The 25,727-nt window shown below is 45.1% G+C and overlaps 1 protein-coding gene across 7 annotated transcripts in view; it reads left to right on the top strand.

Moving 5' to 3' along the window:
- FERMT2 (fermitin family member 2) overlaps nucleotides 1–25,727 on the top strand; it is a 240,951-nt gene that overhangs the window by 66,581 nt on the left and 148,643 nt on the right. For all 7 annotated transcript variants that reach the window (XR_004540114.1, XM_033951884.1, XM_033951886.1 and 4 more), the window contains exon 3: nucleotides 10,921–11,154. Coding sequence is in view for 6 of the 7 variants with exons in the window: in XM_033951884.1 (XP_033807775.1) it covers nucleotides 10,921–11,154 (234 nt within the window). In the remaining variant the exon portion in view is untranslated. The remainder of the gene's footprint in view (nucleotides 1–10,920; nucleotides 11,155–25,727) is intronic.

The raw sequence follows: 25,727 nt of genomic DNA, 5'->3' as shown, positions 1-25,727 counted from the left end.
ACTCCAGAAGGGCTTTCACATCTGGCTCTCTCTTGCCCCTAATTCTAAGAAGTCCCAATAATGCCAGGTCGACCTCCAAGATCCCCCGCATTGGAGACTCTCAGCATTCTGGGAGACTTGGGCATAGATTTCATCAGACCAATGGGTATTGGACACCATTCAAGAGGGTTACAAACTCAAATTCAGTCATCCTCTCTGAGACATCTTTCTGGACTCTCCGGTAGGAAGATCAGAGAAAGCAGTCAAGGTCAGAGCGACTGTGTAAAAACTGTTACACATTGGCAGATACTTGATATATACATCCCCGGAACGCGTGAGTTCAGTTATTTGCATTTTTTTGTCTGGGTGATTCACCCACGTCTCCCAGACATCTCCACTTACTTTTCAAAACCTGGTATTCTAGCAGTGTAGCAAGGCAGGAGTGATCTCCTACACACCTGTCCTGTGAAGAACTGGGAATAAAAATGACTGCTGTTAGTTCCTGTGGGGTGTTTTTTGTTTTTTGTTTTTTTTGCCAGTAGCTGTGATCGGAAGGGAGGGGGCTGTTGGACCCATAATAGGGAGGGAGTGGCTGAGGAGGAGGGAGGTCATTGTGAGGGCCATCCAGTTCAAGGGTCTTGGTTGCCATCACAGAGGGCATGGTCCATCAACAGATTAGAGTTGAGAGCCATTTGGTTGGTTCTACGATTCTTCCAGGCATGGCTGAAAGGCAAAACAGTCAGGGTCTTTTCCGACAATGCTACAGTCAGGGGGATCCAAGTGTGCTCCACTGTAAGTGGAGGAACAGTTGCTGTTTTTACTGGGCAGAAGCCCATTGCAGGCCCATGTAGTGGGATTAGACAGTGTCCAAGCTGATTATCTTTGCTGCCGGACCCTGGTTCTGGGGGAATGGTCCTTGTTCCAGAGAGCATTCAACTGCATTGTGAAATATTAGGGGTGGCCAACATTTGATCTCATAGCCTCAGCAGACAGCAAGAAAGCTTCTCCTTTCTTCATTCGAAGGTCAAAGCTGGGAAGCATCAGCTTAGAAGCTCTAGTACAACTTGAGCTAGTAAATGGGCTCCTGTATGTGTTCCCTCCATGGTGGATGATAGGCCGGGTCCTTCATAGGATAGCAACCTTTCAAGGATTGGTAATCCTAGTGGTCTTGGATTGGCCACTTCATCCTTGGTACACAGATCTAGTCCAGTTGCAGCGAGACAGCTGTATCAGACTACCTCTGCATCAGTATCTTCTGTCCCAGGGGGCCCAAAGTCCTAGAGCAGGGGTGCCCAATACATAAGAACATAAGAATTTGCCTCCGCTGGATCAGACCAGAGGTCCATCCCGCCCAGCGGTCCGCTCTCGCGGCAGCCCTCCAGGCCCATCACCTGTGCAAAGGACCTTGACTATTCCTATAACCTACCTCAACTCCTATCTGTACCCCTCAATCCCCTTATCCTCTAGGAACCTATCCAAACCTTCTTTGAAGCCCTGTAACGTGCTCTGGCCTATCACGGCCTCTGGAAGCGCGTTCCATGTGTCCACCACCATCTGGGTGAAAAAACTTCCTAGCGTTTGTTCTAAACTTGCCCCCTTTTAATTTCTCCGAGTGCCCCCTTGTACTTGTGGTTCCCCACAGTGTGAAGAATCTGTCCCTGTCTACCTTTTCTATACCCTTCAGGATTTTGAAGGTTTCTATCATGTCTCCTCTAAGTCTCCGCTTTTCCAGGGAGAATAGCTCCAGCTTTTTCAGCCTGTCAGCATATGAGAAGTTTTCCATACCCTTTATCAGTTTAATCGCTCTTCTCTGGACTCCCTCAAGTACCGCCATGTCCTTCTTGAGGTACGGCGACCAGTACTGGACACAGTACTCCAGATGCGGGCGCACCATTGCACGGTACAGTGGCAAGATGACTTCCTTCGTCCTGACCATGATACCCTTCTTAATGATACTCAACATTTGGTTTGCTTTCCTTGAGGTCGTCGCGCATTGTGCCGACGCCTTCAATGTTGTGTCTACCATCACCCCAGGTCTCTTTCAAGGTTACTTACCCCTAGCAGTGATCCCCCCATTTTGTAGCTGAACATCGGGTTCTTTTTCCCTACATGCATGACCTTGCATTTCACTATGTTAAAGCTCATTTGCCACTTTTTTGCCCACTCTTCCAGTGTCGTCGGGTCCCTTTGCAGGTCCTCAGTCTTCCGCGGTTCTAACCTTGCTGCAGAGTTTGGTATCATCCGCAAATTTTATAACCTCACAATTTGTTCCTGCCTCCAGGTCATTAATAAATATATTGAACAGTCGCCTTCCCCTCCCCGACGTTCCCCACCGCCGCCCCAAGCTTTCCCTGCAGAAGCGTTCTCCCTGACATCAATTCTGACATCGGAGAGGAAGTTCTGGGCCAGCCAATTACTGCATGGTTGGCCCAGAACTTCCTCTCAAATGTCAGAATTGACGTTAAGGAGAAGGCTGCTGGCCTGTTGCAGCATTGGAAAATGAAGGACTCGGCAACGGCAGCACCTGCGATGGCCCAGAAGTCGGCGGTATTCCCAGAAGTTGGCAGTGGCTTGAGGGCCTGTTCCCAGACAGTGGCTTGGGGAGAAAGTAAGGGGAGGCAGAAAGAAAGAAAGGGGGGAAGCGAGACAGAAAGACAGAGAGAAAGAAAGAAAGGGGCAGGGAAACAGACAGAAAGAAAAAGGGGAGGGGGCAGGGAGAGAGGAAGAAAAAGTTGGACTCATGGAAGGATAGAGATGTTGGTTGTGGAATCGAATGAGATCTGGAGGAGACGAAGCATGCAGGAGGCAGAAAGAAGGTAAGAAATATCGGATGCACAGTTAGAAGAAGAAAGTGCAATCAGAGACTCATGAAATCACCAGACAACAAAGGTAGGAAAAATTATTTTATTTTCAATTTAGTGATCAAAATGTGTCCGTTTTGAGAATTTATATCTGCTGTCTATTTTGCACTATGGCCCCCCTTTTTATTAAACCGCAGTAGCGGATTTTAGCGCAAGGAGCCTATGAGCGTCGAGAGCAGTGCAGGGCATTCAGCGCAGCTCCCTGCGCTAAAAAACGCTATCGCGGTTTAGTAAAAAGGGAGGGGGGTATATTTGTCTATTTTTGTATAGTTGTTACTGAGGTGACATTGCATATTTTAAAGTCATTTGCCTTGATCTCTTTAAACCCCCCCCTGAATATAAATGATAATTAACATTTTCTCTGCGTACAGTGTGCTTTGTGTTTTTTAAAAATTTTATTGTTGGTAGATCATTTTTGACTTGGTCATTTTAAAAATAGCTCGGAAGCCAAAAAAGTGTGGGCACCCCTGTCCTAGAGAATCTGGAATGCTTTGGGCTTATGGCATGACTGTTGAGCGCACAGCCTTAGCATGAATGGAATATTTGGATATGGTTATCACAACTCTTCTACAATTGAAGAAGCCAATGACTGTATCAGCCTATGCGAAAGTGTGGAAACTTTTTCAGCTCTTGAGTCCTTTCTGCAGGAAGGTCTAGAGAAGGCCTGGTTATAGGATCTCTCATGGTTCAAACTGACGGTCTTTCTTGTTAACAGATTTTAAGTGAACAGAAGGTCTATTAAATATTGGAAATGTTCCTTGATTCCAGCAACAATGGATGAATCTGTTACAGTAACAGTAAGATGCTTAAGCAGCTGGGCACATGATGGAAGGATGTTTCAGATGGAAGGAGTCTGATCAGCAGACAAGACTCTTGCTGCCACATCAAAAGCAGACAAGATACAAATGTCATTTAACAGTAGTTCATTTAAATCCAAAAGCAGCTTCTGTAGTTTTTTTGATCATTGAATTCAGTTGCCAATTGTCTACGATGTGTTAAGTTTTTATATACTGATACAAGTCTCAAGTTCTTAGAGAATGACATGGGAATAAAGTTTGTCCCGTCATCTGTCCCTGTCACATTCTCTAATTAGAATACTCCTCCACTTCAATTAAAATTATAGAGTTATTTTAATAAGGTGATCAAAACATCACAAGCACCTCTCCACCAAAAAAACTTGAACATAATCAATTTAAACATTTTTTTTTATTACTGTTACACCATTGCATTTTAAACCCAAATATAGAAAGGCATGTAACTTTGAGATAGCCAAGGTTTGTGCAATCTGGCAAAGTGTTATGGTGAAATTCTAGCAAGCAAATCAGCTTAGCATTTACTGATTCTCTGAAAGCTTTAAAAAAAATTGGCACTGAACAAGCAGCATTTTGTAACAACCTCTCAGTAAATCAGCACTTACTTGCTACTCTTCTAGCTTTCCAAAAATCAGTTTTTGGTCCACCCGTACAGAAGCACTTGTAAAACAAATCAATATTACCTTGCCAAGCACACAAATAGTGTGTTGCAGTAATCTGACTTTCTAGCTGGTGACCTGTATTTGCCACGTTATGTTCTATCACACAGTCATTAGGAATTCCCATTCGCTGCAGCTCCTTTAAGCAGAGGCTAAGCTACCAAATAGAACATTTAATTGTCTTTGCCACAATACAAGTAGATCAATTAATTGTAAATTAAAAAAATGTGGTCTTTGAATACTGTTTCCTCTGCTGGTGGCAAATATCTTTCTAGGTGAAAGCAAGCATTCCACTTGCAATCACTTTTATAAATTCAATACTCAGAAGCTATGGTTACTTGCCTATACAACACCACATACACCTAGACGCGCTATAGAAATAAGAGGAACCCAAAATATAACTGTGTGGTGCAGAGTTCCACATTAGGAGTCACTGCCCAAGAAAAGGATCTAGGTGTCGTCGTCAAAGATAGATTGGAACCCTCAATGTGCAGCGGCAGCTAAGAAAGCAAATAGAATGTTAGGAATTAATCAGGAAAGGAATGGAAAACAAAGATAAAAAATGTTATAAAGCCCTTGTATCGCTTTATGGTATGGCTGCACCCCAAATACTGTGTGCAGTTCTGGTCGTCGTATTTCAAAAAAGATATAGTGGAATTAGATAAGGTACAGAGAAGGACAGTAACTTTGGCAGAGGACTCTGCACAGGGCCCTTCTGTCCAGTCTCCTACAGACCCAGACTGTCTTAGTTGGTGCTTTTGTCACCAGACACAGCTTTCACCCTGGATGATGCCAATATCCTCCATGGAACGGTTCAGCAAGATGCCTCGGAAAGCCCTGATCGGGGTGATGATCTCTCTATATGCAGTCGCTTCTAAGTCGGTGTCCGTCCACCATTTCATTGCAGACGCCATGAAGGAACTGAAGCTGGAAGGTCAGCCCTCGTCATCTCAGTGTTCTGACATGAGCTGCGCTAATGCTCTGACATCCTTTTTCCTGCATACCCTGGTCACTGAACCGTGGGACACTCCTGAGAGCTCTTTCAGGCTGACTAAAGCTATGTCTAAGTTTTATCCTATGGTGCCTGAATTTCAACAGCTGTTGAGCAGCCCAAAGTGGATTCAGTAGTGGCTGAGGTCACCAAGCTCACAGCCCTTCCTAGTGATGGCATGATGCTTTAAAATTCCCAGGATCTCAGGGTGGACATTTGTCTTAAAGAAGCTTTTTTGAAGTAGCTTCTTTGGCATCAAGGTGGACGTAGCTGCCTCGTTTGCGGCATGTCCCTGTCACATGAGATTACACAGGGCGCCCTCAGTGGAGGAGGATGCTTGTCTCCAGCTGGTGCTGGACGGTGTGTACTATGTGGTGGATGCCTTGTATAACCTCAGAATTCTAGGTAAGACCTCGTTTTATGCACTGTTGACTTACAGGACTCTTTGGTTCCATCACTGGGCTGGAAATTTGACCTCTTAAGGCATCACTGAGCAGGCTCCCCTTCAAAGGTCAGATGCTTTTTGGCAAGGGGCTGAATGACCTCATGGCTCGCATGATGGATCAATACCATAAGTCTCTCCCAGATAGTGAGCCTTGATGTACCCCTGGGGGTAGTAGCACTAATTTTCAGCCTTCACACAGATTTCGCCAGAATTCCATGGGCTGCTCATCCCGGAGATATTCCCAGGGGTACAGGCAACACTGCAACACTACAACAACTTCAGACTCCAGCAGGCTTCGGGGTCTCGTTCCAGCCCCGCATCTAAAAGTACCAATGATGACAGAAGTCCGACAGTGCTTCCTCTTATCAGAGGTTGGTTGTCGGCATTTTACCAGGAGTGGAAAAGGATTTCCTCGGATCAGAGGGTGATGGATATTGTATGTGAGGGCACAAGATAGACTTCTTTCTCCAACAGTGGGGAAAAAGAAGCTGTGCTGAGGGAAGACAGCTGGACTCAGATTATGGAACCATGCAAAATTTGTACTGTGACTCTACCTGCCCTTGAACTGAAGAACTGGTATGTTGCCCTGGAAGTTGGAGGAATTGAGAGCATCCTAGGGAGAGGAAGGACCAAAGCTTGAAATCTCAAAAATTGCTGAATCCATGACCACCAGGAGGTGAAAAGTGGTGGTGGTTGTTGATTTTCGTTCTGAGGGGTACAGAAATGTCCATCTGCAGACTAGACATGATGTCCTAGGAGGTATACTGTCTGCCTGGTGCCAAAATCTAAGATGTTACCGAAAGATTGTCAAGACTCATCAAGCCTGTTATCTAATGCTGCTCATCCACATTGGCATTAATGATACTGCAAGGTACCCCTGCAAACATATCAAAAGTCACTTTGTGGCTCTGGGAGAGAAGGTGAAGCAGTCAGGTACGCAGGTGGTATTCTTGTTCATCCTCCCTGTCAAGGGTAATGGCCAGGTCAGAGAAGCACGCATCCCGGAGTTGAACGTGTGACTATATGGAAGGTGTCATTGAGAGCGTTTGGCTTCCTGGACCATGGGGTGATTTTTCCAAGGGCTGCTGAGCAGAGATGGTATGTAACTATCCTTTTACAGCCTTTTTCTATGTGGAATCTTAATGTTGTGCTGACAGGGCTTGCAGAAGTTCCTTTTGAGCTGTTCAAAAGATGCCTTTCTTCTGGACCTATGATCAAGGCAGTTTTTCTTGTGGCAATTGTCTTAGCAAGGCGTATTTTGGCGTTCCAGCTGTATCGTGCAGAGCCCTTTCTGCCAAAAGTGGTTTCGGATTTCCATGTCAACCAGGAGGTTTGTCTGCCTTCTTTTTGTCCCACGGGGTCGGAGCAAAAGGATCAGATTCTGAAAAAACTGGACATGCAAAGAATCTTACTCTATTACTTAGAGCCAATGATTTACATCTTTCTGACAATCTGTTTGTCCTGACTTGTCAGTCCAAACGCCTCATCTGGTGTTCAAGGTTTCTGTTGCCTGTTGGAGTCACATAGTCATTTTGTCAACTTCATCGCCTGTGGAAAGCAGGTGCCGGTTTCTTTCAAAGCTCACTCAACCAGGGTTGTCGCAGCGTCATGGGCAGAATCTCAATTGCTTCACTTTTTGTGTGCATCTAAGGCGCTGCTATGTGCTGTCGCCTGAGCGAGGTGCGGGATGGCTCTCTGGCTTCCAACTGTGTTCTGCCCTGCCCCCACCTGAGCTGGCCAAAGTTGCATGGGGTATGTGTGGGCACTGGGTTTGGAGAAGGGAAGGACTTCGTGGGGGGGGCAGGCCACAACCCTGTGCCTCTCCCCTCCATGGCTCCCCGATGCCATGGTGAAGGTAGCTGCAGGTCCTGGGCACTGGGTTGGCTGGTTCGGAGAGGGCCTACTCCCCTTGCCAAACCACTTGGCAGGAGCTGGCTGGAGCTGCTGAGGTCAGATTAGTGGGGGAGGGGGAAAGGCTTGGCGGATGCTGGGACTTGGCATGCACGTGACAGGTGGGGGAGGAAAGAGTGGAGAGTCAATTTGGCCCACTGGTTAGGCAGGGGTGGACTTGGGGTTGTGGGGGACAGCTAGGGGGAAGGGAGAGGGAAGTGACAGGCAGGCCAGGGTGAGGAAAAGAAAGAGTGAGAGCTAGGCATGAAGGGAGAGAGTGAGGTGACGGGGGGGGAGGGGGAGGGGGAGGGGGGCACACGATAGCAGAGACAAGTAAGAAGGCAGTATGGCTAATATGAGAACTCGCAAAAGGGACAGGTGACAGCCATTATGAGGGGTAGGGAGAATGAGACAATGGTGACATGGAGCATGGGATGACAGGTGGCTACAGAATTAGGTGGCAGACAGGCCAACCAAGGTGATAGCCTTCCATCTTGGGCAGAGAGAGAAGTAGGGAGAGTGAAGTGGCAGGCTGGATGGGGTGAAGGAGAAGGGAGAGAATCTGATGACAGGAACAGGCATAAGGAGTACAGAGATGATGGTGACAGCCAGGTAGGCCTGCCAGGATCAGGGGTAGGGAGAGTGTGGTGATGGTGACAAGGAAGCAAATGGGCCAGTGTGAGGGGTAGGGAAGTTGTGTTCTGTATGTATGAAAAGGACTGTTTTCTTTTAGTGTTGACTGTGCAGGATCAATCTGTATTAATCTGGCTTCAGTTTAACAATGGGTATATTGATGTTCTTATGCTCACTGAAATGTTTATGATGCTCCCTTTTTCTAGGTGTACCCTTGCTATGTCACCCATAGATTATTATTAAAAAAAATTTTTTTAGGGGGGTATTAAAAAAAGGGGGGATGTTAAAAAAAAAAATGATTGTATTTTATTGGTGGTTTAAATAAACTAAGACATTAAAAAAAACAATTTTCTGAAGTAATTACTGCTTTTTATGGGGACAGGTAACTTTTATGGGAGGACGGAAGGGATTCCTCACAGGGACGGAGGGAATTTCTGTCCCTGTGCAATTCTCTAGTTAGAACCTAATCTTCCATTAAAATCGATTCAATTAAGTGCATTATTAGAAGAGAAATGGTTAATACAGTCCAATAATACAGTCCATTCTCATCGTTTGCACATTCCTAATGTACGATTTCGCATATCTATTGCATCTATTTTGACCAGTATGCCCCATTCGCGCATCTGTGTTCATGTATTCATGGACTTGTTCTTTTAAAAAAGAAAAAAAAGGTTTTTTTGCTTTCATTTTTTACTTCATGTATGGTGTTCACTTCCAGATATGGCTAAAGTCAGTTAGCTTAGCGGGACTTTAAAAAGGTTTGGATAATTTCCTAAAGGAAAAGTCCACAGGCCATTCTTTAGATGGCTTGGGGAAATCCACTGCTTATTCCTAGGATAAGAAACATAAAATCTGTTTTACTACTTGGACCTGTGTTGGCTACTGTTAGAAACAGGATGCTGGGCTTGATGAACCTTTGGTCTGTCCCAGTATGGCAGCTCTTATGTTCTTATGTGTCCAGAGAGTGAATTACAAACATCTACAGTCCTGTCCCATGCAGGAACCTAACCCTGTTTTCTCATTAGGGATCCACTGTTCACTTTCCATGATTTTGAGGGACACATGTACTGCTAGAACCTATAGACTTAACATTTTGTTATTTGTGATTTTGTGGTTCACAAACATTTTTGGGACCCATACCACAAATAATAATGGACTGTATTGCATCTTTCAGATGATCCTGTTTTAAAATATGATCTTCCAAATGAGGCATGACTTAAATTGCTGTCAGTTCTGTTGCAGCAGAGCAATGCAGACATGTCTGATCCATGACCCTTCCTTTTCAGAATCTAAGTGTGTTTGATTTTGAAGGTAACAATTGTCACCTACTGTACAGTGTTTTGTAATGGTATTGCTTAGTGCAGTGGTCTGAAACTTGCGGCCCAGGGGGCAACATGCGGCCCGCCAGGTACTATTTTGAGGCCCTTGGTATGTTACCATTGTTCTGGAACGTTGCCTGCCTCACTGCTGTAACCTCACACAAGTTCTTTCCTGCATCTGTACGGTTCATAGTCTTAAGCGCACGAGACAAACGCGTGCCGACAAACAAGCGCCGACAATTCAGCGCAAGACGCGCGCCACAGGTAAACCTTCTTTTAAAGGGCTCCGACGGGGTGTAGGTAGGGAACCCCCCACTTTATTTAATAGGGATCGCGCTGGCATTGGGGGGGGGTTTAGGGGGTTGTAACCCCACATTGTACTGAAAACTTAACTTTTCTCTATTTTTTTAGAAAAGTTAAGTTTTCAGTATAATGTGGGGGGATACACCCCTTACACTCCCCCAACACGGCAGTGTGATCCCTATTAAGTAGAGTGGGGGGATTCCCCACACACACCCCGTCAGAGCCCTTTAACCCGTTTTCCTGTGGCACGCTGAAGTCTTGCGCTGAATTGTCGGCGCTCGTTTGTCTCGTCACCGTAGTTTATAAATCTTTCCTTAATTGCTTCTGATAATTTCAGCTATACACAGCTGAAAGCAGTGCAACATGTAGAAAGTGAAAAACTATAACGAATTTTACCTCGTGTAAAGTTGTCATTTCTTTAATAAGACATTAACTATTTTTTCTGCGGCCCTCCAAGTACTACAAATACAAAATGCAGCCCTGCAAAAAGTTTGAGTTTGAGACCACTGGCTTAGTGGTAGTTAGATGTTGAAAGAACTAAGCTAGTAATGGGCAGACTTGCATGGTCTGTGTCCCATATATGGTCATTCAGTTGAGGACAGGCTGGGGAGGGCTTTGATGGCTGGGATGATTTAGACGAGCTGTAGTGAGCTTAGACAGAGACTCTAGTAGATAGAACCTAAGCACACTACCGGGCAGAACTCTGAGTTTCTGGCCCAGAAATATCTAAGAAAAAGGACCATTTAAATTAAATGATTAATTTATAGAGCATATATGGTTTGACAGACTTGATGGACCATTCGGGTTTTTATCTGCTGCCATTTTATAGAGCGTATATAGTTGGATAGACTTGATGGACCATTCGGGTCTTTATCTGCCGTCATTTATTATGTTACTAAGTTTAAAATGATTCATATGTGGGAGTATGAATTCATCTCTGAATACAGTAATGATTGTAGGTATGTCAGTAGTTATGTAGAATCTTAATTCTGTAGTGAATGCAATTCTGTTTGTTTTTGTTTTTTTAGATGTAAAAAAGGATTGGTCCGATCATGCACTGTGGTGGGAAAAGAAGAGAACCTGGCTTCTGAAAACTCATTGGACCTTGGACAAATATGGGATACAGGCTGATGCAAAGCTCCAGTTCACACCACAACATAAACTATTACGCCTGCAGCTGCCCAACATGAAGTATATAAAGGTGAAGGTGAACTTCTCGGATAGAGTTTTCAAAGCAGTCTTTGACATCTGTAAAATTTTCAGTAAGTATCAAAGGATGCCTGTAGCATGAAGGGCTTTTTGCTTTTTGTTGCCTGTCAGGAATCCTCAACATCTTGAAACACCTGAATGTCCACACTACAGTACTAGAAACAAAGCATGTATTCAGTCAGTCACCCAGAAACTCATTTTCTACTTCTGAGAGGAGAGAGCAGTTTTGATCCTGGAGAAGGTGCTGAAAATGTATGAATCTTATTTCATCTGTTGTTCATTGTTCTAGGGCAGGGGTAGGCAATTCCGGTCCTCGAGAGCTGCAGCCAGGTCAGGTTTTCAGGATATCCACAATGAATATGCATGAGATAGACTTGCATCTCAAGGAGGCAGTGCATGCAAATCCATCTCATACATATTCATTGTGGATATCCTGAAAACCTGACTGGCAAGGGGGTACTTCAGGACCGAGTTGAGAAACACTGTTCTAGGGTGGCTACATAACATGTTTCTCATCAGATAAAAACCGTTGTGTGAAGTAGTGATATTTTTTGGGAGGCCACTTAATGGACAAATTAAAATACTGTACATCCTGCCTCTCCTCCTGTTCTAACTAGCCTACACCTCCCAAAGCATGACTATTAAAGTTGATTTTTTTTTTTTTTAATTTACAGTAAAACCTTGGATTGCAAGTATATGATAGAGGATAGTTTCTCTAGGGTGGAAGGGATCATGACTGGGCAGACTTGTTGGGCCGTCGGCCCTTTTCTGCCCTCATATTCTATGTTTCTATGTGTTTTTCAAGACAAGCAAAACATTTTATTAAATTTTAACTTGATAAACAAGCAATGTCTTGCAATACAAGTACATATAGTATACACTCATCACATCACAATTGAGCCGATGGTTCTTCTCTCTCTGATGCTGCAGGAGTGTAGTGACTGTTGTAAATGAGTGAGGTCTTGCAATGCAAGTACATGCAGTATTTTGTATTAAAGTTTTTGGGTTGTGGAACGAATCATCTGAGTTTCCATTATTTCATATGGGGAAATTCGCTTTGATATACGAGTATTTTGGATTACAAGCATGGTTTCGGAACAAATTATGCTCATAAACCAAGGTTTTACTGTATTTATACAGCATTTATTCGGTGTAGTTTTGACAATTTGACAAACACAAGTTCCAGTTTCCCCTCCTCCTGTATTCATTTACTATTTTCAGCTTTTTTTTTTTTGGGGGGGGGGAGGTGTTGTGGGGTGAGGGAGGTTTACAATTAGTTTAACACTCTTTCCCAATGGCTAGCTACATTTCCTAATGAGAGTAATAGTAAGCTTTGATGAGTGATGGAGATAGGTTATGTTAATTTCCTTTCGCTAAAAACGGCTAGATCTCAAAAGGAAATGGGCTCTCGAGTGCTGCTTTCCTGACTGGGTTGCTAGTTGCATGCTGTGATAGTAAATCTATTTTTGCTTTCAAAAATGATCTAGATTTACTTTTGGCTTACCCATTTGTTTTTTTGGTGGACATGTTCAGCTGTATGTGTTGCTTGATATAGAAATAGTTGTAGCTTTTGGAAAATGGTATAAAGCTACATCTAAAACTAAAGTCTACTGTTGTGCGGATAAATTTGCTGCAGTTTTGAATCATTGAAAACTAATGTGCTTTTAATGTAAAGTTTGAAAAACTCAGTAAATGCCAAAATACAGTTAAAGCATGTTCCCCAAAATATCATTATATTCGTTACAGTGACATATATTAGTTTAAATGAGCGGGTTATGCAACAGCTTTTGGTTTTGAATCAGTGAGAGCTGCTTTTTGACACTGAACACTTTTGTTGTTATTTTTTTATTATTGGGTCACTTCTGGCACAGCGTGGGGTGGGCCAGTGATGGATTGTTAGAGCTGTGGTTTGAGAAGCCCCTAAAATTTGTAGCAATTCATTATACATTTCTCCCTCCGTATTCGCTGTGATAGGGGATTAACAGAACCGCAAATACAGAAAAAACGCGAATAACTTTTTCATATGTTCGCTTTTTTCTATTAAAAACCATCATGAATAACATGGTGGGAGACCTGGTCTGTTCCTGAAGGAGAGGCTTTCACGTATAATTTAAATAGCAGCATTGGCACCTCAGTACCGTATTTTCGCGGATATAACGCGCACCTGTGTAAAACGCGCACAGGGGTATAGCGCGCAGAAATCACGATGATATGTACCAAAACTTTTCTATACCGCGCTCAGGCATATAACGCGCATGATGCCCGACGCTCCTTTCGCCCGCCCTGACTTTCCGTGCGCTGTCCCGACTCTCCGTTCACCCCCCTGACTTCCGTGCACTGTCCCCCCTTGAAGTCCTGTCCCCCCTTGAAGGTCTGTCCCCATCCTGAAAGCCTGATGCCCCCCCCCGACGTCCGATACATCCCCCCCCACCGGCAGCACCACTCGCACCCTCACCCCGAAGGACCGCCGACTCCCCAACAATATCGGGCCAGGAGGGAGCCCAAACCCTCCTGGCCACGGCGACCCCCTAACCCCACCCCGCACTACATTACGGGCAGGAGGGATCCCAGGCCCTCCTGCCCTCGACGCAAACCCCCTCCCCCCAACGACCGCCCCCCCCAAGAACCTCCGCCCGTCCCCCAGCCGACCCGCGACCCCCCTGGCCGACCCCCACGACACCCCCACCCGCCTTCCCCGTACCTTTGTGTAGTTGGGCCAGAAGGGAGCCCAAACCCTCCTGGCCACGGCGACCCCCTAACCCCACCCCGCACTACATTACGGGCAGGAGGGATCCCAGGCCCCCCTGCCCTCGACGCAACCCCCCCCCCCCCCCCAACGACCGCCCCCCCCCAAGAACCTCCGCCCGTCCCTCAGCCGACCCACGACCCCCCTGGCCGACCCCCACGACCCCCCCACCCCCCTTCCCCGTACCTTTGGAAGTTGGCCGGACAGACGGGAGCCAAACCCGCCTGTCCGGCAGGCAGCCAACGAAGGAATGAGGCCGGATTGGCCCATCCGTCCTAAAGCTCCGCCTACTGGTGGGGCCTAAGGCGCGTGGGCCAATCAGAATAGGCCCTGGAGCCTTAGGTCCCACCTGGGGGCGCGGCCTGAGGCACATGGGCCAAACCCGACCATGTGTCTCAGGCCGCGCCCCCAGGTGGGACCTAAGGCTCCAGGGCCTATTCTGATTGGCCCACGCGCCTTAGGCCCCACCAGTAGGCGGAGCTTTAGGACGGATGGGCCAATCCGGAATAGGGGAAGGGGGTGGGGGGGTCGTGGGGGTCGGCCAGGGGGGTCGCGGGTCGGCTGGGGGGGCGGTCGGAGGTTCTTGGGGGGGGGGCGGTCGTTGGCGGGAGGGGGGTTTGCGTCGAGGGCAGGAGGGCCTGGGATCCCTCCTGCCCGTAATGTAGTGCGGGGTGGGGTTAGGGGGTCGCCGTGGCCAGGAGGGTTTGGGCTCCCTTCTGGCCCAACTACACAAAGGTACGGGGAAGGCGGGTGGGGGTGTCGTAGGGGTCGGCCAGGGGGGTCGCGGGTCGGCTGGGGGACGGGCGGAGGTTCTTGGGGGGGGGCGGTCGTTGGGGGGGGGGGGTTTGCGTCGAGGGCAGGAGGGCCTGGGATCCCTCCTGCCCGTAATGTAGTGCGGGGTGGGGGTAGGGGGTCGCCGTGGCCAGGAGGGTTTGGGCTCCCTCCTGGCCCGATATTGTCGGGAAGTCGGCGGTCCTTCGGGGGGGGGGGATGTATCGGACGTCGGGGAGTCGGCCGGGCAAGAGGGCTTGGGCTCCCTCTTGCTCCGATCGTGGATGCGGGTGCGGGTGGGAGCGCGTGCGAGCGGTCGTTCGGGGTGGGGGTGCGAGCGGTCCTGCTGGGGGGGTGAATCGGGCGTCGGGCGGGGTGGGAACTATGTTTAAAAACTTTTCTATACCGCGCTCAGGCATATAACGCGCGAGGGGTATGCGCGGTAGGTAAAATCGCGTATAACGCGCGCGTTATATCCGCGAAAATACGGTAATCTTTGTTTGCAGTTAGCATTTTTCTTCTGCAGCGCGCATTGCTAGTTTGTTTAGCAGTAAGTGGTGCCTTTTTTTTGTTCCTTAATAAAGTACAGGTATAGATGATTTAGCAATAACAAGCGTCCAGTAAGTTGTTGTTGGGTTTTTTTCTGAAAATTGAGAGACTTCATAGAATTTAAGTTTCATTCCACCGATATGAAGTTTCACTGTGCAGAGATGGCTTTTCCCCATGCCTCTTTCCCATTGTTTTTTTGTGGGGGAGGGGGGGGTTGCCACGGCTTCCTTTTGAGATTCGGTAGAAGATATTTATTCTATTTTTTATTGACAGATTTTTGTTTTGTTTTGTTTTTTCTAAATCTTTATTGATTTTTAAACTTTAATAGTGCAATACAAATGATACATCATACAAACTGCATAAAACACACTATTAACTATATAATTATTACATTAGATAATCATTTTCTCCCCTTATCTTAATTATTAAAACAATAATACATATGATATGATATTATTTCAATATTATAATGAAATTTAATTCCTCGAAATACGTTTCCCCCCTCCCCCCACCCCTCCACCCTCCCTGGATGAGCAAGGACTCTAATGGAAAAAGAAAAAAAGAAACATAAACCTAATTATAATGTAATAAAATTAGTCAATGGACTCCATACATTAAAGGACTTTAATGTATGGAGTCCATTAAAGTCCCAACGCTCTGCCATCATCTTTTCATACTTATACGTGGTACACACAATTACCCACCAAAAAGTAAAATTAATCCTATCATGGTTTTTCCAATTAAGAGTAATCGGTTGTACCCCTATTCCTGTCAAGATCAGGAAAAGGCGACTTTTATACTTATCTAGAATAGGTTTAACATAAAATAGAATACCACATATCGCCTCATATGACAAGGGGATAGACGATTCGAGAATGAGATTAATTTATCCCCAAATTGACTTCCAGAAACCAAGTATCAATGGCCAAAAATATAACAGATGATCCAAAGTCCCTATATAAATATGACAATGCCAGCATCTATTAGATTTAGAATTGTCTATTTTTTGTAAATGAACTGAGGTTCAAAAAATCCTATGCAATAAAAATAACCATGTTTGTCTCATAGATGCTGACGCTATACATTTAAACCTCCAAGTCCAAATTCGTGGCCAATGAGATACAGAAATATATTGTTTTATCTCGATACTCCAAATATCTCTAAGACCATTTTTTAAAGTTTAACATGTGGCTTTACAAAAAAGATGCATTTTGCAATTTCACTAGTACATATCCTATGTATTTTTTTCAATTTGGCATATAATACTTTTCAAATAGCAGCTGGAGCACTTTTAGAAATTCTCAGTTGCAATTGGTGGTTTGGTATTTGCAGTGCGAATGGCTAGTCTGTTTTAATGGAGTTTTTATCTGGTGTTTTATTTATTGATTTGGAGGTTCATTGTATAATGATGGATTTCCCATGCTTCATTCTTGCTGTCTTTTTGCCATGTTTTGTTTTGTTTTGTTTTTGGTTTTTTTTTTCAGCACGCTGGGTTTTTAAATTTAAACCTGATTGATTGCTTCTCTGGCTTATTGTGTGGCTTCAGAAGAAAGAAGCATTTTACATCATTTGAGGTCACTTAAGTAGAGTCGACCAATTTTGATTATTTTTATTAAAGTAGCACAACTATTTTTAAAATTGTTTAAATGTTTGAATATTTAATAACTATTGTAATATGAGATTTATCTTCATGAGAAATAAGCACTTAAAATTTAAATACTGTACATATGTCATCATTCTAAAGTAGTTATATAAGACATATAAGGGTCCTTTTTATTAAGGTGCGCTAACAGATTTAGCGCTTGCTAATGCTAAGGCGCCCATAGATTCCTGAGAGACTCCTGAGAAAATTAGAGAGTCATGAGATAGAATGCAATGTTGAATTGTGGATTAAGAATTGGTTATTGGACAGAAATCAAAGGATAGGGTTAAATGGCTATTTTTCTCAATGGATGAGAGTAAATAGTGGTGTGCTGCAGGAATCTGTACTGGGACAGGTGCTATTTTAACTTATTTATAAGTAAGCTGAAAATTGGAACTACGAGTGAGGTGATTAAATTTGCAGATGACACTAAACTGTTCAAAGTTATTAAAACAGCAGGAAGACCTTAGGAAATTGGAAGACTGGGCATTCAAATGGCAGATTAAATTTAATATGAACAAATACAAAGTAAGAACATAAGAATAGCCTTACTGGGTCAGACCAATGGTCCATCAAGCCTAGTAGCCCGTTCTCACGGTGGCCAATTCAGGTCACTAGTACCTGGCCAAAACCCAATCATAGTTACCTGATGCTAGGGTTACGGGGTCAGTGCTCAAGAAAAGGATCTGGGTGTCATTGTGGACAATATACTGAAACCTTCCGCCCAATGTGCGGCAGTGGCAAAGAAATCAAGAAAAGATGCTAGGAATTATTAGAAAAGGACTGTTAAGACTAAGAATGTTATAATGCTTCTGTATTGCTCAATGGTGCGACCTCACCTTGAGATGATGAAGAAGATGGAACTCCCCTCTTATGAGGAAAGACTAAAGAAGTTAGGGCTCTTCAGCTTGGAATAGAGACGGCTGAGGGGAGATATGATAATAATAATAACTTTATTTTTGTATACCGCCATACCCAAGGAGTTCTAGGCGGTTCACATTTGTTTATCACAAAAAAAATTACAAGTGGTTCACACCAATTGAACATAGTTGGAAGCAGTGAAGTAGTTGAGGTTAGAGATGGAAGGGACGTGTAGGTCAGGGGGGAGAGGGTTGGGGTGGGTGGGCTGGGTAGTATGGTGGAAGGGGCAGGAGGGGGTAATGGTTCATTGAAGAGGGGCGTTAGGTGTCTTGTCCATGGAATAGGTGAGTTTTGAGAGATTTTCTAAACCCGAGGTAGGTGGGGGCCTCAAGGACAATTTGGGCTAGCCATGGGTTCATTTTGGCAGCCTGGAAGGCGAAAGTTTTGTCAAGGAATCTTTTGGAGTGACATAGTTTTAGGGAGGGGAAAGCGAACATCTGAATTCTGCGGGAGTGCTTGTTTATGCGATTCAGGTAGAAGTGAGGGTTTATGTAGTTTGGGGATAGGCCAAATACTGTTTTATAACAGAAGCAGGCAAATTTGAATAGGACTCTGGATTCAAAGGGTAGCCAATGAAGTTTGTGGTAAAAAGGGGTGACGTGTTCCCATTTTTTCAGGCCGAATATGAGGCGGACCGCAGTATTCTGGATCATTTTTAGTCTCCTGACGGTTTTCTTGAAATCTATAAAATCCTGAGTGGTGTAGAATGGGTACAAGTGGATCGTTTGTTTTTTCCTGCATTGATTTACAAAGACTAGGGGACACTTGATGATGTTAGGGTAATACTTTTAAAATGAATAGGAGGAAATAGTTTTTCACTCGGAGAATAGTTAAGCTCTGGAATGTGTTGCCAGAGGATGTGGTGAGAGCGGTTAATGTAGCTGGTTTAAAAAAAGGTTTGGACATGTTCCTGGAGGATAAATCCATAGTCTGCTGTTGACACAGACATGGGGGAAACCACTGCTGCCCTGGATCGGTGTTGTGGAATACTGATAGTATTTGGGTGTTTGCCAGGTACTTGTGACTTGGCTTGGCCTCCGTGAAGATGGGATACTGGACTAGATGGGACCGTTGGTCTGACCCAGTAAAGCTATTCTTATGTTTTGTTCATCCCTAAAGTTCAGGATCACTAGAAACATCTACAAGATAGAAGATTATCGAGGTAAGAACCTAATCTTTTAGTGATGAACACATTTTACTCCTGGAAACCCTTAAGTAAAATTATTTTTATTTAATGGCTAGAAACTAGTGCTGCCTGATTCAGGAAAAAAAATTTTGATTCGATTCGGCCTATTAAATTGGTTATTCAATTCGATTTTCCTGCCCAATTGGGTGGTGGTTTTTTTTGTTTTGTTTATTTTTTTCAAACATCCTGGTGGGTTTATTTTATAGCCTCTTCACCCCCTTTGCCTTCTCCTAACCATACTGGCGCTGTGGTGTAAACAAAAAAGACTTTTCCTCTCTCTGTTAAATCCTAGCTCACGTTTGCGGTCTAACACCATTTGGCAGGATACACATTTCAAATTTGACATATTGTAATCACAAAACAGAAAATAAAATTTATTTTTTCTACCTTTTGCTGTCTGGTCATTATTCAAATCTTGGTCCCAGGCTCTGGTTGTCTTCTGATAACTTGCTTGCCAGGATCTCCTTTTTTCTTCTTTCTCCGTGCTAACCATACATCTGCCATCTCTGTCCTCCCCTTCCGTTTCCCTTCCCTCCCCCAGAGATCTGGCATCTTTCCTTTTTTTTTTTCATCTCTCTCCCCAGATCCACCTTTTCTTAACTACCCTTTCATCCAGCATCTCTCCCTCTTTCCCCACCACCCCAGGGTCCACCGTCCCTCCCTTTCTTTTCCCAACTACCCTCCTATCCAGTATCTCTATCCCCCCTCCACACCATCCCTTCTGTCTGACTTCTCTCCCTTTCTGTTCCTTCCCTCTCTAAATCACATTGTCCATCATCTCCCTCCCTCTCCTCTATTTTTAGACCCATTATTTCTTCCCCCCCCCAAAGTCTGGCATATGCATGTCTCTTTGAACCCCCTTCCCTCCCTCCGTGTACTTCTACACCAGGTCCCCCCCCCAAAGGCCTACACCTTCCCCTGAAGGCCTGCATCCCCCCCTTGAAGGCCTGTATCTCTCCCCCCTTAAAGATCTGCATCTCACCCTGAAGGCCTGCCTGTCCCCCCTGAAGGCCTGCCCCACCCCTACCCCGAAGGACTGCTCACCCCCCCTCCTCTGGAAGGCCTGCGTGTTTCCCCTGGCCTCCACGCAGCGTTTACCTTATAGAAGCAGCCTGCAGACAAGATCGCGGTGCTAGCGATTCTTTGCAAACTGCTTCGGAGCTGTTTTCTCTGCTGCAGTCCCGCCCCTTCTCTGACATCAGAGGCAGGATCACGGTGGAGGAAACATCTCTGAAGCAGTTTGCAAAGATCGCTAGCATCGCGATCTTGTCTGCCGGCTGCTTCTATAAGGTAAACGGTGCGGGGAGGCCAGGGGGGGAAGCCGGACACCAGCACTAACCGGCTGACCCTCTCCCCTTGCCCTCTAAAGCAGGTGCGGCAGCGGTCGGCAAGAGCAGCGCTGCCACTCCTGCTTTAGGGGAGGAGGGTCAGCCGAATCGGGAAGCCGATTTTTGATTTGTTTTGATTTGAATAGATTCGAATCGATTCACCTGAAGTGAATCGGTGAACCGATTCGAATCGAGCAGCACTGCTAGAAACCTTCATAAATTCTAGCAAATATTTTTCTTAGAAATAGCACACTGATTTGAAAAGCTGACATAGGTTAGTTATGACATGTTTTCATTGGTATCAAGGAGGGTGCACTGAATAGCAAGATGAGTGTTAACTGCTATAACATATGACATGCAAGATTGACATTTTCCTTTTTGAGCCATATTTGTCTGAATGTCCTTACTGTTGGCATGCAGTGATTGTACTATGGGCTCACAAGTAATTTTATAAAAGAATGCATTATAATCTGGTACTGCTACTTCATTATAATTCAAGCCTTTTCTGTGATCAGTCTTCTGACTGATCCAGAGGACTGAGGCTGGTTTCAATATAGCTAATTGACTATAGCAGCTACTTAAAGCACAGCAGTGTCTTAAGCCAGTACAGTAGTAACTTTGTTTAAACTGAAGAGCTGCAGTTCAAAGCCAGCTGTAAGGGTCTAGCGCGCCTTGACAAAAGTCTCTTGTTAAGCTTCACTGTGAAGCCATCCTTTGCAATGCCAAGTACAGTTTGAAAAGTAACCTTTTATTGTCAAGTTGCTCAAATATTAGAGCCCAAGAATCTTAACTACACTTCTAAGCTACTGTGCCTAATATGGGATACTACTTTTGCATGTACACCATATTGTGTTTTTATGGGATATTTGAGAGAGTTTGAAGCTTGGCTCCTTCCCTACTTGTCCAGATTGTTGGGTTAGTGATTGAAGATGTCATTTTAAATGTAATTCTTGCTTTAGGGAAAGTATAACATGATTTTTTAGAAATAAAATTTCATATGTAATACCTATAAGATGGATGTTAGGATGGCTGGGGACACTTAGAACAGTGACATAGGTCTGATGCTGTTGTTTGGAGTTAATTTTTCATGTACTGAGGTTAGTTTCATGTATTGCTTAAAGTTAAGCACTGCCTAGAAGCTTGGTACAAAATGTTCACATTTTCCCCAAAGGTACATGCAAGCCAGAAAAGAAGTTAGTCCAAATTTGGAAAGTGATCTCCCATATCTAAAACAAATTATTATATAGTTGTTTGGAAGCCAATTTCTACAGTCCTCCTGTGAGGAAGATTGGTGGAATATAAATTAGGATAATTGAAAAGTACAGTCGTTCCCCTTTAACTGCAATGTGAAATCCTCATGTGATTTCTAGAAGAGGTATGTATATATTTGCAATATATGAATAAAAGCAATATTACTTATTTTGCTTTCTCTTAATAGGTAGAGTATAATTAAATGCTTAAAAGGGTAAGACCATTATACAGCATGGGGATGGAACAGCTCTCCAAGGGTCATAACCAATGCAAAGTTGGTTATGACCCATACTGAAATGGCGCCGCAAGAAAGCCTAGCTCATGGGCAGAACCCAACGAGCAAAATTCAAAGACCCCAGTAAGGACTGGACTACCCACAGCATTGCCTTCTTCACTGCCAACACTTGCTGTATGAGACAAAGCAGCTGACATACCTTACTGTCAGGAAGCCATGTCACCATAGTGACCAAGTCCATCTCTTCTTTATTTTATTATTATTTATAGAATTTCAAAATATTTCCAAGAATAATGCAACCAAGTCCATCTCGATGTCTAAAAAGGTGAGGGTAGTGGTCTATCCCTCGGTGTTGTCTGCCGCTAGCAGATTGCCAAAATCGTATGCCAACCTGTCAAACTCGTCCATCAATGCCTGGCACTAGTTAGATCCCGGGGAACCAATGGACAAGAAATTGTCTGAATGTGCTAGAGTGGACAAGCCAGCATGCCGCACATTCACCCAATTCAAGAACATGCTAAACATCTAGAAGTAGGCACAGGAGATGGAAAAACCCATGGGAAGACATCTGTCGAAAAAATACTGACTGTTGAATCGAAAGCCCAATAGGTGGTAAGAGTCGGGATGGACCAGTAAGAGGTGAAAAGCCGATTCAATATCCACCTTTCGCTAAGTGTGCTCTGTGACCCGCTTGGAGAATAAGACGAAGAGCGCTGTTGAAAATGCATACCGAACTGAACATAGATCCGTCAGAATGCCGTTGTTGACGGACTGATTCACTGGAGCAGACAGGTTATGAATTGAGCAAAACTTGCCGGATTCCTTCTTGGGGATGACCGCCAAGATATCTCCTCACTCAACTTAACCCAGATAATTTCCTGCAAGTGCCCCACAGAAGCCGCATTACATACCTCAACATTGCGCACAGGACCCAGGTACGGGATCACAAAGCCCTCCCCAAAACTCTTCTCAATCAATTCTGCAGCCCTGGCATCATCGCATCTCTGAAGCCAAAGCTGTAAGGCGTTCACCCACCGCCCGTTCGGTCTACTTCGAATACAGAGAGTCCGCTGAGGCCCCTCTTTGGACATTTAAGAGCTGAATGCTTCTGCCCACACTGGGCGCAGATGTGCTTGAACTTGCAGTCAGGGAATGGGCACGTGGATTTATTGAATTTCCAACACATGTCTGAACCGATTCCAGCTCCGGCAGCTCCCATGCCCGGTGAAGCCTGAAAAGACCACGGAGAACCCAGCCCCTGAACACCTGAACGGACCGTCGGCCCTATCAAAGCTCCTCGCAACTTTGCCGCCATGTGGGTCAGCCACAGGTTAATGTCCTGAGTCCCCCATGACATGTGTAGGTTCTCTTCCATTTTATCACAGAAGGCTTGATCATAGTTGAGCTACGCCCAACCTCCAAATCGCTGATATACATCTAATACAGAGTCCGCTTATTCCAGGAGTAAACTGTAATCCTGGGAATGAGCCCAACCCAAAACACTAGTCAATCGCAAGAACAACCACATCCAATTAACCATGTTCCACGACACTGGCGAAGGATGCTCCTGAGTGCCGTCCTTTCTAGCCTTCTACTTGCTCCTTTTACTAACACACCCCTCCATCAACAGGAAAATATACACACCCTCTTCCAAATCTTCTGCTGCAACGTCTTGGAAATCTTCTTACATAACTCTGACATAGCCACCAATGCTGCCACACCCCTGGACTGCCCCCCTTGGTCCTGAGAGTCCTCCTTACCTACTGAAGGTCCCGCCACCAGAGTCTGTGAGGAAGATAAAGAGGAGGAGTCAGAAGAAGTAGAATAGGATGTCATGAGGAGACTAAGATGGCATCGAAGTCAGACGTGCTGTGCTGAACTCTTGCCCCGATGGAAGTTTGAATAATTGCTGAACTTTACCTGTTTTGTTTGTTTGTTTGTTTGTTTTTGGCTAGTGTTCCATCATGGGTAAGCAGAAAGGAAGTTCCCAGCCAGGATCTCCAGCAGCCAGGGACTGGAGGTGACTTATTCAGACAACCATTGGTTTTTACACCACATGACTGAGGCATCATCTGCTTTGAGAGGAACGCCAGATTATTTGATGGACCTCAGTATTGATAGAGTTTCTTTGAGCCAAGATTAGGAGCAGGCTCCCCTCCAACCAGGAAGCAAGAGCATAGTAGGAAGGCAGACAAAGTCGGTCCTCCCAAGAGGAAAGGATGGTGTCTACTTCTGGAGGAGCAGCAGGGGGAGGGTTGGTGGTGGAGGTTTCTCCCTGTTGGAGCCTAGATATCAGCACCCTGTGAGAGAGCCAAAGAAACTCCCTCTTTTGGGAGTGAGACTATCTGTTTTGGAGAGATGACAAAGCTTGCCATAGTCAATTTGGTTGCGCTGTGGAAAGCTATTGAAGTTGTGGATTCCAACTTGAAGAAAGCAGTGACAATTTTACGAAATGACTATGGAGCTATTAATTCCTTGGTGAACACTCAAGGTGAAACACTATGAGAACACCGTGAGAGTATTTAAAAAGCATGAAGAACTGCTTAATCAAAGTAATCTAATCTAATAAAGCTAAAGGGGGACAAGTCCAGGACAAATATCAGGAAGTTCTGCTTCACGCAAAGAGTGGTTGACACCTGGAATGCTCTCCCAGAGGAGGTTATTACAGAATCCACCGTTCTAGGATTTAAAAGCAAACTAAATGCACATCTCCCGCCTGGACACCCTTTTTTCAGTGACTCCTGTGTCTGTTAACACCCTGGCCTATTGGTACCGTTTATTGAAATCTTCTATCCTCATGTCTGTGCTTGCCCCATTGAGATCTCGGTGGGAGCGGGACCTGGGGCAGAGCCTCTCTGAGCCACACTTTCTGGCCTGCTTCCAGACCCTGTACTCCTATACTAAATCTGCTGACTACCAGGAGCTTCAGTTTAAGATCCTTCACCGAGCCTACTTTACCAAACAGAGGGGGGCGCGTTTGGGGATGTGGACAGTGACCTTTGTGTTAAGTGCAAGTGTCAAGCCAGCACTTATGTTCACTTCTTCCTGGAATGTTCCACACTGCGTATTTGGGGGGAGGCGCTCCCCCTTCTGGAGCGTGCTGTGCACTGCACAGTGGAGTGGGATTATGGGTTCCTCCTGTTGGGTTTGCAGACCTCTCTCCAGGATCAGGGTTTTATTGTCCACCAGTGCCGTTTCTTTTATAACGTTACCCTTCTTGTTAAGAAATTGATCTTGACTTACTGGATGTCAGAGGATTCGCCTCCGGTGCTTCAGTGGAGGAGTAGACTTCTGGAGTTGGCCCGGTTTGAGATTCGGTCTTATGCTAGATCTCCGCATCTGGCTTTGAGGCAGTATGTTCGCTTGTGGGAGAGCTTGAGGAAGCTGGTAACAGTATGACTAGCTGTGACGGGTGGGGGGTGTCATTGCATGTCCACACTCTTTTCTCTCTTCTTTTTTTCTTCTTCTTCTCCCCTTTTTGCTATTTCCATCCCTCCTTTCTTTCTTCTCTCCTTTGCTCAGCATTTGGTCTTCTGATGGGTCTCACTCCTGATGGTACCTTGGGGATGGGCTGGGGAGGGGTTTGGTATGCTTGGGAGTATGTCTGTTCTGATGTTAGGACTGGCTGTTGGTGTGAGCGAAGGGGTGATTGCTGTGGTTGGTCCCATTTGGGGATGTTTCAATATAAAAATGGTGGAAGATTGTGACAATTGATGTGGCACATCCTGCCACTCTTTGTCCTTTCGAGCTATCCTTGATCGACCAGAGCTCTGCTCCGTTTTGTTTTCCTGTCCTGCTGAAACCCTGGGGGACTTTGGTTGTGGGGGTCGCTGTTCATCTTGTTCATGACGCTTACTTTTTGTATTTGGCTGTTTTCACACTCCCGCTATGTATTTTGTATTGAATCTGGTTGTGACCTTTTTCACTTTCAATAAAAATATGTTTAAAAAAAAAAAAGATGCACATCTCCTTACAAGAGGCATAGAGGGATATGGGT

The sequence above is a fragment of the Geotrypetes seraphini genome, chromosome 7 (genome assembly GCF_902459505.1).
Source record: "Geotrypetes seraphini chromosome 7, aGeoSer1.1, whole genome shotgun sequence".
NCBI classification, from domain to species: Eukaryota; Metazoa; Chordata; class Amphibia; order Gymnophiona; family Dermophiidae; genus Geotrypetes; species Geotrypetes seraphini.
The sequence above is the reverse complement of the archived record's forward strand: the minus strand, read 5'-3'. Positions and strand labels throughout refer to the sequence as shown.